Here is a 14,749-nt window from a genome sequence, read left to right as displayed (position 1 = left end):
GATGCCGAGGAACCGAGCAGACTCTTCCTTGTCCCCTCCTGAGCATGGGCCAGGGCTAGGTCTGAGATGACCTGAATCTCCCAGCTCCTGTCCGCAGGCCTCTAATCTAAACCTTCTACTCACTGCTCTCTTGGCTACTAGGGCCAGAGGAGCCAGGAGCTATTCTCTCCACCAGCCCCCAGGGCCTACCACCCTTGTTGTCTTTTTTCAGGTTCACATGGAACTTCTGGGACTCAGAATAAAACAAATGATTTTTTTTCTTGTTTCACGTGGATTTTTGTTGTGTGTTTGTTGGTTTGGTCTACCTTGGGGAGCCCTGTGCATGTAGCTGGGAGGAGGCAGGAACCTCCCTAATATAGGAAGAGGAAGGAACATAGCCAGGTGCCCTGGGATGGAGTGGGGAAGAAGGTATACTCCACTCTCCTGCTCTTTGACTCTGGTTGACAGATGTCCCTCCACTGAAGAGGGCCATTGGAGGACAGCAGAGCAGGCAGGGAGTGTGAGAGCTGAGTGTCTGGGGCTCAGGAGCAGGGAGCTTGCAGTCTGCCTTTGTCTGCTTCCAAAGGATGCCTTTATGTCTGTGGCAGAATGTGCCACTGCTCACTGCTACCTCCCCAGCAGGTGAAGACGTCACTGCCGTGCCTGCTAGTGCCATGTACCGGCGTGTGTGACGCACACACATGCACACGCCTTCCATTCTGTGCACATAACCATGTTTGGAACTGCCATCCGTGATCCAAGTGGACAGCAGGTTGTGATTGTGACTGGCTATGGTTATTATCTGTGTGGATGATTTCATAGCAGTGCGAGGGTCACCGTGCTTGTGTTGCTGTGCTTTGTGTGACTGTGGTTGTCGTACAGAGTATGTAAACCTGGCTAGCTGGGAACATCTCAGTAGGGGCTCCCTCTGTATATAGCTCCCTATGTGTGGCTGAGTCTGTGTGCAGCTGTGATTGTATTTTCATATGTAAAGCTCTGTCCAAATATGTATAGCATGTAAAGCTATGTGTGTTCATATGTATCCATACATACAGATGTATATGTACTGTGGCTGCGTCCATGTGTTCACCCATGTGTGTGTGTGTTCGTGTGTCCATGTCCCCAAATCTGGGAGTATGCCCTTGCCTGTGTGTATAGCTGGGAGTGATGGCTGTGCTTAGAGATGTGTGTAACTGCACATCCATGTAGTGTATGAAGTTGTGCAGGCCACTTGTCGGGGCTGCGCGTAGCATTTGCATATAAAGCCCCATGTCTTCTGAAACTGCTCAGTGGCATGAACTGGGCATGCAGCTTCTCTAACAGAACCTTCCTGCTGTCATCCCCTCTGTTGCTGAGGCCTGGCCCATTGCTCACCTGCCCCAGGGAGCTGCACTCTGCATTATATAGAGAGGGGGAGGGCAGTTAGTGGCAAGTCAGAACTAGAAGACTACTCTGTCTCCCTAGCCTTGTCTGACAGCTCCGAACCCTCATCCTGCTGCCACCTCACCTCCTTTTAGTGATTTGAATTTGTGTTTGTTTGTCTTTGATGTGACTGTTTTTGTTCAAAGCTGTTCTTTCCAGAGCAGTGGGGCATTGGGTTTCTATGTGTTCAGGGGAAAAGCTTGTCCTTGGTGACCTGCTCCGCAACTGCCGTGCGCGCACATGAGGGTGTGTGCACAAGGAGCCTGGAATCTGCGATGCACTCATTAATACAATCTGAGCCAGCTTTGCCTTGACACCTGTGGAGCAAAAGGCCAGGGGCAGGGGACTCGATATGTGGACTGTGCCCCCTCAGCACTTGCTCTTGTGTATGCATGCCAGGGGTGGGGAGGGGTAGCTAGCAAAGGGCTAAGGGCAGATTTTAGCACAGGCCCCCTTCCTAAAACCTCCATCACAGTCTGGCACCACAGCTGGAGTATCCACCACTCAGGGGTGGCCTTCCCCATCCCAGTTGTAGGAGGCAGGAGTCAAGAGACTCTTCTCAGAGCTGTCCTCCCTCTGCTCAGGCTCCAGCTCCAGCTCCCTCCCACACAGCAGCCAGTTCCAGGAGCCTTTCCCCGGGCCCTTTCTCCTCACAGATCCCCTGCCAACTCCAGCATGGGTTGACTCTACTTGGCTCTGGCCCCTCTTCCGAGTCATATAGGTTGACTTCTCTTTGCTTTGAACGTCCTTTGCATATGAGAATGGGGTTGAGAGTCAGATTAAGGAGGTCAGAGCTGGTGTCTGAGGGCATCTGCAGGAAGGAAGGGAAGGTCTCTCCTCTCCTCTGCCTCCCCCAGCCTCATCCACCTAGTGACTAACGCCCTGCTTCTCACCTGTAAGGGGGCAAAGACACAAGCCTTCACCCACACTCATGAATGTCTCATGGATGTGAGAACAAGGATAGATCTCCTGGCCTCAGGCTAGGCGTTCACCCATTTCCCATGTGCCCTCTCTACTTATCCCGCTAGGACCAGCCCCTCTGCCCTCATAGATGAGAACCCATGGCTTTGTGCGAACCTTTCAGGGCTCATTGGCCCGACCTTGTCAGCCTTGGGGCGCTGAGGGCCCCATCTAGGCACTAACTCCAGCGCAGAGCGGGAGCGCCCGGGGATTCAGCACCACGCGGCGGACAGCTCCGGGACCGGCCAGCACCGCGAACAGTCAGAGCCGGATGCGCGGGGCGCAGAGGGGTGGAGGGGTCCGAGGGGAGGCGGAGGCCGGGCTGGGAGCGGGAGACCCGGGGTGGGGAGGGAGCGAGGAGGGGCTGGGGGCGGGCCGGGGCCGGGGGCGGGGCGGCCGCGATTGAAAGCGGCGGGGCGAGCTGGCGGACGGAGAGCGCAGAGCCGCGGAGCGAGCGAGCGAGCGAGCGGGAGCCCAGCCCGCGCCTCCCGCTGCTCTCTTCCTCTCCACGCCAGAGCCGGGCGCGCCAGGTAGGGTGAGCCTGGGGATCTGCGGCTACTGCCGACCGTATCCGTCCTGACTCGCGTGCCGGGGACCCATGGGCCCTCGAGTTCTGATTCCCGGGCCGGGCCGGGCCGCGGCGTCCAGAAGGAGCTCTTGGCGAGCTTGGGGAAGCGGGAAGATAGCTCCGAGCATCCCGCCTTTCCTGCCTGTAGGATGCGCGCCCTGCATCGCACTCCCTTGCTTCTGTCCCTGCCCCTCTGTCCTTCGGGCGGTCTTTCTGCTTCTATCCCCCCCTTCTTTGCCTTGCCTCCCGAGTTTGCTTGCTCCCTGCTCGAATTTTATGGCCCTGGCACCAGAGCTGCCCTCTTTGGGGGCTCTGTTCCCCTCTGAGCCTCCGAGCCTGCGTCCAGGCCTCTCCTGTGGAGAGCTTTGCAGCCTTGGCTGATTTTGGTGTCGGCTCTATCTGTCCCTGACCCTTTCTGTGTTGCTATCCATCTCTGCCTCTCCTGTTTGCCGGATCAAGTAGCTCCTTTCCGTGGGCTCCCCACAAGATCCCATCCCCTGGTCTGAGAACCAGCTAGATTAGCCCTGAGGAGTGGAGAGGGAGAAAGTGAGGAGCTTCCGTTTCTGTGGCCCTTGAATGAGTCGCTACCATTCTCGAGCCTCAGTTTCCTTTTTGATTCTGAGGAAAGATGTATATCCCTTTCCCAGGCTCTCTAAGCCTGCCTGTGTGATTGTTAAAACGTGTGTGAGGTTGGTGTTAGGCCAGGAAGTTGGTGCGTAAGTGATGGGGTACTGAGTCCAAGAGGGAGGGCCAGTGTCTCTGAGGGCCAGAGTGTGGCTGGACAGGGCCCTGAGACTGAGGATGGAGGAATGGGAGAGGGTATCATCCTCGGTTTGATGATGAACTAAAGAGAAGGCTGAGGCACCAAGTCTCAAACAGCATTCTGGATAGAACTAGGGAGTCCCAAATCCCCACCCCCGCGCCGGGCCCATTTTGAGACTCTAATCAGACCAATGGTTCCTCTGCTCACATTTGGTTACCCTGTTGACTTTAGGACCTGTAGCCAACCAAGTGTCCCTTCCAGAAGACATTCTCTCCACTTTACCATCTTCCCCACCCGCAACTCCACCCCAGGACCCAAGATCTCCATTCATAGCTTCAGTCAGGAGGTCTGGCCATGGCTTTTTATAAGTGCTCACTTGGGATTCAGTCTCCCCAATGGTTGGAGACTATCCTTTGGAGAATATCTCTTCCCTGAAGCTCAGGGTGAGTATTGTATCCTCAAGTTTGTAACTCTGAAATGGCCTCTGTTGCAAAAATGTTGACTCTGGGGTCCTGGATGGTTGGTGTGCTGGATGTCAGACATCCTTGATCCACAGAAGACTTGTGGTGGTTGAGGGGGTGCTGTTTCCTGTCTGGTACCTAGCCTTCACTCCTGTGTCCTCTCCCTCTGCTGAGTTTAGGATAGACACAGGGCTCATCTCCAGCCCCAGATCAAAGCAGGACAGGAAGGCAGGCCCAGGAAGTGCCACTGGAGCTGCTCAATCTAGTAATGACTCTGCTCTCTCACTGGCTCCAGGTGGGGGAGAGGCAGTCGAAAGGACAAGGCTCTCAGTTTCCACTTTTCTGGGTCTGTTTGTCTGTCTTTCTGCAGGAGCTGGGCCTTTTCTTCTCTCTCTTCCTAGCTGCCCTTTCCTGGCCCTTTCCCCTGCCCCAGCATTCCCCACTCTTTGCCTTTGCTGCTTCTACACTCATCCCGTGGAGGTCCAGGTCTGCTGGGCCCTCGTCAGTTCCCCTTTTGGTCATGGGATCGCTGCTGGGGCTCCTGGCACTGCTGCTGCTCTGGGGCGCTGCGGCTGAGGGCCCCGCCAAGAAGGCACTGACGCTGGAGGGGGATCTGGTGCTGGGTGGGCTGTTTCCGGTGCACCAGAAGGGCGGCCCCGCCGAGGAGTGTGGTCCGGTCAACGAGCATCGCGGCATCCAGCGCCTGGAAGCCATGCTCTTCGCACTGGACCGCATTAACCGCGACCCGCGCTTGCTGCCCGGCGTGCGCCTGGGCGCGCACATCCTCGACAGCTGCTCCAAGGACACGCACGCTCTGGAGCAGGCGCTCGACTTCGTGCGAGCCTCGCTCAGCCGCGGCGCCGACGGCTCACGCCACATCTGCCCCGACGGCTCTTATGCCACCCATGGGGACGCTCCCACTGCAATCACGGGTGTCATCGGAGGCTCCTACAGCGACGTCTCCATCCAGGTAAGATGGGCGGGGACCCTGGGGAACTGGGACTGGAGGCAGAAGTCTGGACCCCGAATTCCCTCTGAGAAATTGAAGCTTTTTCAAAAGCTTTATACAGAAGACTAAGAAATTATAAGAAATTACTCTCTCACAAAAAGGTGGGTGGATTTTTAGAAATGATGTTTCCCCCTCCCCTTTATCTTTATTGGATTGGCTGAAAATCTTGAAGGCCAGACCCCCAGGTGTGAATCCTGGCTTTATTGATTGTGCGTTAGGCCGGTAAATTATCCATTCTGTGCCTCAGTTTCCTTGTTATAAAATGAGACCCTTAACATTCCCACCGTTGAGCTGTGATGGAGGCTTAATGAGGCAATCAATACATATGCAAAGTGTAATAAAAGGGGGCCTGGCAGGTCAGAAGGACTTAATTAGTATTAGCTGCTATTATTATTAACCTATTTCATAGGTGAGGAAACAGAGGCTGGGTGATAAGGTGGTGGCAAAGCAGAGGTGAACCTCCGGCTCTGAGCCAAGGCCTTTCTCATCTGTTAGTCTCTTCTTGGTTCGGAGAAAGGTACACAAGGAAAAGCCAATAGCGATTCTGCAAAGAGAAATAGAGAGATGGATGACCAGGAAGAAGAGAAGCTGATTCTATGTGGTGCTTGGGAAGTAGGCTACCTCAGGGCCCTTGGAAACACAGGATTTGATTGTAAGGAGAGGGAACCAGATCCCCCTCCGCACAAGACCTGGGGTCAGAATTGCTAGGTGTGCAGATAGCTTCCTCCTGCTCTTCCCTAAACTGTCAGCAGAGGGCGCTCTGTTGTCCAGCATCTTCGGAGCTGCCGCTCCAGCTGATATACTTTGCTGCTCCGAGGTTGTTTTCTGGTCGACCTGGATGAATTAGCCCAGGTAGGGTTTCCCTTCTCCTAGTCTAGGCCCCACCTCTCCAAGATCAGACACCTGCCTACTCAGTGTTCAGCATAGGATCCTGGAAGATGAGGCCAAACCTGGACTGGAAGGCATTCAAGAGGAACTTTACATGGGGCCTGTTTCCCTGTTTCCTTTTGGAGGCTGACTCAGGGCACTGCCATCAGCGGCCGGGCCAGGGACCCAGACCTGGAGCACTTGTTATGAGGGAGTCAGAACTAATGTTAGCTGCCCTGGGACTGGAGAAGTGTCTAGGTTACGTTCCTGGAAGCCAATTTCAGCTGCTGAAGGTGGTCAGGGAGCAGTTTGAACAGGTGTGGCTGTACCAGCAGTGACATTTGCAGCTCTGCCTTGAGGACAAGGATGAGTAGGTGGCTTCCCACCTGCAGATTCTGGGGCAATTTCCATGTTCTCTTTAGGGTCCCATGCGAGCCCGGTTATGTCCTCCTGCCCTCCTCCCTTAATGACCCACCTGCATTCTCCGTGTGCTGGCAACATGCCTTCTACCTGCACCTGCCCATTACCATCTCCTTCCATTTGTACTTTTCTCTCTTGACTATGTCCCCACCTCTGATTACCATCAAGCTGGATCCAACTTAGAACTGACCTTCCATTCTGTTTCTAAGACTGTGTATTGCATGAATGCGATTGTCCATCTAACTGCCAGAGAGGTGCAGACTTTGTGTTTACAGTGCAATTCCCTATGAACTGCTCCACCATGATGCCCCAGTACTTTCTGTATGGCAGGCACTGTGGTCTCATGCACATGATTGCCTTTCCTTTCTGAGCAGCCTTGGGAGGCAGAGATGAGAAACTATGGCACCACAATATGAAGTGTGGGTGTGGAGAAAGGGGAATGAGCAGGAACACTTGAACCGTCAGAGTCAGAGCCTGTTTTCCCAGCTACAGATATACCCATTTCTCTCTAATCGACTGGTTAGGTTCTGAAGACCAGGTCGTTATGCTGACTCCCATCAGATTTAAAAAAAAAAAAAAGGAGGATGACTATGCAATTGCATAACTCCCAAAGTGCCTCATTACATAACTGCCAAACTCCATCAATACAAAACGGCCAAGCCACTGAGAATCGCAGCCCAGCCAAGTGGACACGTAACCGTCACAGCCAGCTGTACTCTCACCTTGGTATTTGTTATAGCCAGCTGTGTTTTGCTCATATGTAGAATAGTGAGATAGCGTGAAATGTTGGATAACGAGGTAGTCATTAAGGAGAAACAGAATCTGCTTTGGGCATTTTGCAAGGAAGGACCAGTCCTTGGAGAAGGACATCATGCTTGGGAGGGTGGAGGGATGGCATGAGAGAGGAAGACTCTGGATGGGAAGGATTGACTCAGTGACCAGGGTAATGGGGGTGGGTGTGTTGGAGACAGTGAGACTGTCCCAAGATAGAGCAGAGTTCAGAGCTGCTGTACATAGGGTCGCTATGAGTTGCAGGTGACTCAATGACACTTAATAACAACATGGTTAAAAGAACCCAGCCTGTTCCTGTTCCATCAGATGACCCTTTACTCTCACCTACTCGCCATTCTACAAAGTCCTTAGCAGGACCCCGTTCTCAATGGTAGGTGCCAGGGAGTCAGTGGTAGAACAGGAAGCCTTGTCTATTTCAGACTCAGAGACCCAAAAGAAACCAGTACCTGAGTTCTGAGTGCCGTGGGCGCCTATGGTCTGGGTCTCCCTTCCTAAGAAAGCCTTTTCTTTCAACTTGTGCCCCATTCATTCCATTTTTCCTTCCCTTCATGAGAGGTGTCATCTACCCTTGAACAGGTGAAGTACATAAGCACCGTGATCACACACCTGATGCCATCAAGCAGTCAAGTGCCAGCTCCCTCTAGTGGTCAGATCTTCCCTGGGCTCCCTACCTTTGCCACTGCTGTGTGTCTGGGGAGGGAAAAATGAGGAAGAAGCTGGGAATGGCTCCGATTCTGTTTTTTGGGCCCTGAGTCTTCTCTCTCCAAGCCATGGGGAAGGCATAGGAAAACCTCCTTCTTCCCAGAAGGAAGACACATCCAATCAGGGTAACAGGTCTTTTGGGAGAAGGTAGTCTGGAGTCTGTTCTCATGGACATGTGACTCAGAGCTGCATTAGCTGTAGGGGACGCAGCTCCTGACAGGGCTTCACTTGATCTCAGACCTTTGCCCTTTCTACTCCTCCAGGTGGCCAACCTCCTCCGGCTGTTTCAGATTCCACAGATCAGCTACGCATCCACTAGTGCTAAACTAAGCGACAAGTCCCGCTATGACTACTTCGCCCGCACGGTGCCCCCTGACTTCTTCCAAGCTAAGGCCATGGCAGAGATCCTCCGCTTCTTCAACTGGACCTATGTGTCCACCGTGGCATCTGAGGGCGACTACGGTGAGACTGGCATCGAGGCCTTTGAGCTAGAGGCGCGCGCCCGCAACATCTGCGTGGCCACTTCGGAGAAGGTGGGCCGTGCCATGAACAAGGCGGCCTTTGAAGGGGTCGTGCGGGCCCTGCTGCAGAAGCCCAGCGCCCGGGTGGCTGTCCTGTTCACTCGTTCCGAGGACGCCCGGGAGCTGCTCGCGGCTTCCCAGCGCCTCAACGCCAGCTTCACCTGGGTGGCCAGCGACGGCTGGGGAGCCCTGGAGAGCGTGGTGGCCGGCAGTGAGGGGGCTGCTGAGGGTGCCATCACCATTGAGCTGGCCTCCTACCCCATCAGTGACTTTGCTACCTACTTCCGGAACCTAGACCCCTGGAACAACAGTCGGAACCCCTGGTTTCGAGAATTCTGGGAGCAGAGGTTCCGTTGCAGCTTCCGACAGCGGGACTGCGCAGCCCACTCACTGCGCGCTGTGCCCTTCGAGCAGGAATCCAAGATCATGTTCGTGGTCAATGCCGTGTACGCCATGGCCCACGCGCTGCACAACATGCACCGAGCTCTCTGCCCCAACACCACACGTCTCTGCGATGCCATGCGGCCTGTCAACGGGCGCCGCCTCTACAAGGACTTCGTACTCAATGTCAAGTTTGATGGTAATGGTGCTAGTCCTGAAAGGGAGGGGGGCAGTAGGCCCTCAGGTCTAGTTACTCGGCCTAGAGAGTAGGGCTGTCCAAGGGGGCTGGTGTCAGTGAAGGACAAAGATGGCTTGGCGGGAAGGGCTGCATCTGGAGCCACGACTGGGCCCCAAGTTCTGAGAGCCTTCCAGAAAACAGGTATCTGATCGGGGATCAGGTCTTGTCACACTGAGGGACTCTTATTTTTTTTTTAAGATAGATCTTTTTTTTTTAAATTAATTTAGTTTGTTTATTTTTCATTTCAATGAACATCTACAGAGATTTTGGAATTCCATTCATTCATTGTTGCACCCTTCTCCCCGCACAAACCCCCCCCCTCCCCCTGTTTGCTCCTCTCACTTTACCAGCTCCCCCGCCCCCAACAGACCAAGGGGAGAGGCCAGAAGCTGCAAGCCATGAGAATCAGAACAAGGAAAAACATCAGGATGAGGATCCTTTGTGGGGAACATTCTTCTCATTCCTACTTTCCCCCTACTTTTTATTGTTTGAGTCGACTGAAACTCTATAGAGCCAATTGGTTTTCCCTTCAACAACTCATCACACTATGGTTTGTGACACTGATTGCAAACCCTACATTGTAACAATGCTTTCCCTATTTCCTCACTGTGTGTCCCATTTTCATTTGTCCTTTCCTGTCCATTCCTGTCTCCTGAGCTTTATGGATTTTGATCTTACATGATTGATGGGTCTAAGGTATGCATTCTCCCATGGTGTTACAGATCTCATTATAGGCCTGTATATTGTTGGGCTAAAAGTTGAGTCCTGAGAGTGATTTCAGGTCCAGGCTGAAGGGTAATCAAGGGTCATGTTGTTGTTGTTGTTATGTGCCGTCGAGTCGCCTGCAACTCATAGCGACCCTATGTCCAACAGCCCTAAATTCCGCTCTGTCCTGTGCCAATCGCACTGTCTCCGACACTCCCATCCCAATTATCCCAATCACTGAATCAATCCACCTCATAGAGGGCCTTCCTCTCCTGCGCTGTCCCTCCTAGAATATTCCACCAGTCTCTATCAGACCTACTGCATTTTTTATTATTTTGGATTTTGCTCCATAATTTACTCCCACTGTGTCAGGGACCATCTATTATGATCCCCTTCAGAACAGTCAGCAGTGGGAGGCGGGCACTACCTAGTTCTTGTGACCTCAGGGTCATGAAGACTAGAGTTCACATTCCTTTGGATCAATGGTCTTTGATTTTTCCTAACTCTTCTTTTCTCTGGACGGGGCGAGACCTCTTGTTGTAACTTAGATGACCATTTGCAAATTCCCAGGATTCTAATAATTTAATCCTAATCTTTGTTGTTTTTTTCTTTTGTGGTGGCCAGTTTTGTCAACACAAAGATTATTTTCATAAAAGTTTCAATTTTTAAAAAGAATAGCCCCAGAGAAGAAATCCCATCTTTGAGAAGAAGTCGTGGTAGGAACAGTGGGAATGTCTTGGAAGCACTGGCAAAAGACTAAGACATAATAATAATTCCAATAAGATTACTATTCAGAATCACAGACTCATCAGAAGGATTTGGGTTGGAGTCTGAGGTCTGATAATGTCAATCTCACGGCCTTGAGTGGGTTTATGATAGGCGTAGAGTTGGATTTTGAGGTTGAGTTAAAGAGGTTGAGAGGCTTAGGGGAACCTGAATTGAATCTAAGTTATGTCACTTACTCATAGGACCTTGAGGATATTGTCTGTCTGCTTGAGCCCTGATTTCTTATAGGAACCTAGAATGAAAGGAGTCCTTGCTTTTGTACTTGGCTGGTTCACAGGGAACAAGGGGGTGGGGAGTGGACATGATCTGAGTCCTGCTGAGCTGGACACTGGTGAACGTTAGTGCTTGCAGATGACTGCTGAGGTTGGGGCTCACTGGGATCTGCTTAGAACTGGTGGACGCTGGAGCTGGGGTTGATGTTTATGGCATTAAGTGGATTCAGGTTGAACCAAGGTTAGGTTTAGCCTGGAGTCTCTGTGTTAAGTTCGGGGAGAGGGCTTTGGTGTGTGCTGTGATGGAAGTGACAGTTTGGGACTTGGGCTGGTGTTTGACTTGGGAGTAGTTGGAGGCTAGCTTGAAGATTTGGTATGGGGATCATGGTTAGGCATCAGTGTAGGTGCCAGGTTTAGAGACACATCTGGGGTTATAGTTGGAGCCAAGTTGGTGATGATAGGAGTTTGATATTGGGCCTATACTTGGATAGAAATTAGTTAGAGAGTCTCTTTTGGAAAAATGACTGAGGGCATTCAGGCCTTTACTATGGAGAGAGGATAAGAAAGAAAGTGGTGGCATGAGCACTGGGGTTTAGGTTCCATGTTGGAACAAGAGGTGAAATCTCATCAACATAACCCACCAATCAATCCTCTTTTACTCCCCTCCTTCACCCCCAGCCCCTTTCCGCCCAGCCGACACCCACAGTGAGGTCCGTTTTGACCGCTTTGGCGATGGCATTGGCCGCTACAACATCTTCACCTACTTGCGTGCGGGCAACGGGCGCTATCGATATCGGAAGGTGGGATACTGGGCAGAAGGCCTGACCCTGGACACCAGCCTCATCCCGTGGGCCTCACCCTCGGCCGGTCCGCTGCCCCCGTCTCGCTGCAGCGAGCCCTGCCTCCAGAACGAAGTGAAGAGCGTGCAGCCGGGCGAGGTCTGCTGCTGGCTGTGCATCCCGTGCCAGCCCTACGAGTACCGGCTGGACGAGTTCACCTGCGCAGACTGCGGCCTGGGCTACTGGCCCAACGCCAGCCTGACTGGCTGCTTCGAGCTGCCCCAGGAGTACATCCGCTGGGGTGACGCCTGGGCTGTGGGGCCCGTCACCATCGCCTGCCTGGGCGCCCTGGCCACGCTCTTTGTGCTGGGCGTCTTTGTGAAGCACAACGCCACGCCAGTGGTCAAGGCTTCAGGCCGGGAGCTCTGCTACATCCTGCTGGGCGGAGTCTTCCTCTGCTACTGTATGACCTTTGTCTTCATCGCCAAGCCGTCCACCGCGGTGTGCACTCTGCGCCGCCTCGGCTTGGGCACGGCCTTCTCCGTCTGCTACTCGGCTCTGCTCACCAAGACCAACCGCATCGCGCGCATCTTCGGAGGGGCCCGGGAGGGTGCCCAGCGGCCACGCTTCATCAGTCCTGCCTCACAGGTGGCCATCTGCCTGGCACTCATCTCAGGCCAGCTGCTCATCGTGGTGGCCTGGTTGGTGGTGGAAGCCCCGGGCACAGGCAAGGAGACGGCGCCTGAGCGGCGGGAGGTGGTGACGCTGCGCTGCAACCACCGTGATGCCAGCATGCTGGGCTCGTTGGCCTACAACGTGCTCCTCATTGCCCTCTGCACGCTCTATGCCTTCAAGACCCGCAAGTGCCCTGAGAACTTCAACGAGGCCAAGTTCATCGGCTTCACCATGTACACCACCTGCATCATCTGGCTTGCCTTCCTGCCCATCTTCTATGTCACCTCCAGTGACTACCGGGTGAGTCACCATGACGGGGGTGAGGAACAGAATGCTGAAAGTTTTGTTTCCTGCTATCGTGTTTCATCTTCACTTATATCTTATTTAATGCTCACTCAGGGACACAGAGCGTGTGGTGGCACAGATGGGACTGGACCCCAGGGAAAGGGAGGAGGTGGAGTGGGGCCTGAAGAAATGCTCAGGGAGGTGGAGAAGTTAGAGAGCTGAGAAGAAATTTCAGGACCCAGATGTCATCCCTTAAGCTGGAAGAAGAAAGAGGGCATAGAGATCTGTCCCCATGGGCAAGGGCTCTGCTCTGCTCAGCAGAAGGACAGCTACAGAAGGGGAACCCTAGTTCGCCCTTGCCCTTGGGAAGCTCCTAGAGTGTCTGAGGTCACCAGGGATACTGATGACTGGTTTGGGTTAACACGAGGCCCCTAGTGAAAGTGAAAAAAGAGGCATGTGAGTATATGTGTGTGGTGTATATACAGTGAATCAGGGAGGGCTTCTTGGAAGAGTAGTTGACTTGTGCTTGGTGGGATTGTTGTGTACTGTAGGGTCAGAATTGACCCATAGCGGACCTTCTGGCGGGTTTTCAGGAGACTGCCCATCCTTCTTCCACAGAGCTGCTGGTGGCCTTGAACCATGTACCTTTGGAATTGCAGGACAGCTAAGAAGGCTTGGCTAGGTAGATGAAAGAGTTTGAGGAAGACAGCCAGTACGGAGGCTAATTGGAGTAGAGGCTCCACACTGATCTTCTGTGTTGCAAAGAACCATAATGGAGGAAGGATGGGGAAAGATGCAGGTAGAACAAGATGACAAAGTTATCAAGTCCTATCATTAAAAGGCTGCTGAGCTCCAGTGCCCCCCAGTTGTTAGTTGTTCAGTGCAGCACAGTGTCACCTGAAGATGTGCAACATGACAGCACAGGGGTGGGAGATGAAGCCAGAGGACACAGGAGGGTGGGGCAGGCCCAAGGTAAGGGGCTGAGGAGCTTAAAACAGGTGAAAATTGTGTCCCTGTTGGCTTCCAAGCCAAAGCTGGCATGGAGTTTCTCAATGAGGTCTCCTTGGCTGTGATGGGAGATGACTGCTTCACATTGGGGGGGTGGGTATGGGAGGGACTGTCAGGGAAGGCCTCTTTGAGAAGGTGAACTGAGCCCCAAATTATAAATGGGTCATTTTGGTCAATTCCTATGATTCTGGGCTAAGTTCCATGGCTCTTCACATTTTATAGATGAAGAAATGGTGACTCAGGGAGGTTCATTCCCTTGCCCAAGGCCACCCAGGTGGGTGTGCTGAGCAGGGAATGAACTGGCAAACTTAAATCTTAAAAATCCTTAAATCTTAAAAAATCCTTTTAAAAGATCCCTAAAAATCAAAGGAGATGGAAAAGTGAGGCAGAGCTATTGCAGGGGTGCCTTCCCCCAGGACAGAGATGTGGTGGTGCATTGCTGGGGACCAGAGGCTGGGCTGGGCTGCTCTGCCAGCACCTGCTTGGCCACCTGCCTGGGTAGTGGAGGCCAGGGCTGAGGAGGGAATCTGCTCTGACTCAGCCTAAATTTGCATATTATTTGCATGCCAATCCTGAGAAGGCAAGGATTCACAGGGCACACAGATACCCATTCTGAAACAGGCATGCACATGTGCACACACATCCTACAACTTACACCTACACACACACACACTTTACCCCATAGAGGCACGTGCCTTTGCAGAGATATACAGATATACATGAATTTACGTGCATGTGCTTTATACCTACCTGCACACACTCCACACGCTTACATTCAACCACATGCTCACTCCCGGGCTGGAACTTGGAACTTGTGGTGCAAATGGTCCACTAGGGCTGATCCTGGGACTGGCCGGCCTTCCTAGAAAGCCTCTTAGGTTTTCAAACAGACCAGGGCCCGGTGTAGGGAAGACCATTGTCCTCCCTGCCCCACCCATCCAGCCCTGACCTTTGAGAGGAAGGACTCGTCCTTGACCTGTGCCTGCTCCCCCACCCTCAGGTGCAGACCACCACCATGTGCGTGTCGGTCAGCCTCAGCGGCTCCGTGGTGCTCGGCTGCCTGTTCGCGCCCAAGCTCCACATCATCCTCTTCCAGCCGCAGAAGAACGTGGTTAGTCACCGAGCGCCCACCAGCCGCTTTGGCAGCAGCGCTGCGGCCAGGACGGGCTCCAGCGTTGGTCAAGGTCAGTCTCCACCCTGAGCACCGTTCCCCACC

General features: G+C 53.3%; 1 protein-coding gene across 1 annotated transcript in view; it reads left to right on the top strand.

Annotated features, from left to right (window-relative positions):
- Positions 1–2,797: 2,797 nt before the first annotated feature.
- GRM2 (glutamate receptor, metabotropic 2) overlaps positions 2,798–14,749 on the top strand; it is a 12,241-nt gene continuing 289 nt past the window's right edge. The window contains exons 1-5 of the mRNA XM_006892265.1: positions 2,798–2,891; positions 4,524–5,123; positions 8,207–9,044; positions 11,465–12,540; positions 14,534–14,717. Coding sequence (XP_006892327.1) covers positions 4,674–5,123; positions 8,207–9,044; positions 11,465–12,540; positions 14,534–14,717 — 2,548 coding nt within the window. The 5' untranslated portion in view covers positions 2,798–2,891; positions 4,524–4,673. The remainder of the gene's footprint in view (positions 2,892–4,523; positions 5,124–8,206; positions 9,045–11,464; positions 12,541–14,533; positions 14,718–14,749) is intronic.

The sequence above is a fragment of the Elephantulus edwardii genome, unplaced genomic scaffold (assembly GCF_000299155.1).
Source record: "Elephantulus edwardii isolate Elephantulus edwardi_28Jun2011 unplaced genomic scaffold, EleEdw1.0 scaffold00113, whole genome shotgun sequence".
Taxonomy (NCBI): Eukaryota; Metazoa; Chordata; class Mammalia; order Macroscelidea; family Macroscelididae; genus Elephantulus; species Elephantulus edwardii.
This window is presented reverse-complemented; position numbering and strand designations above follow the sequence as displayed.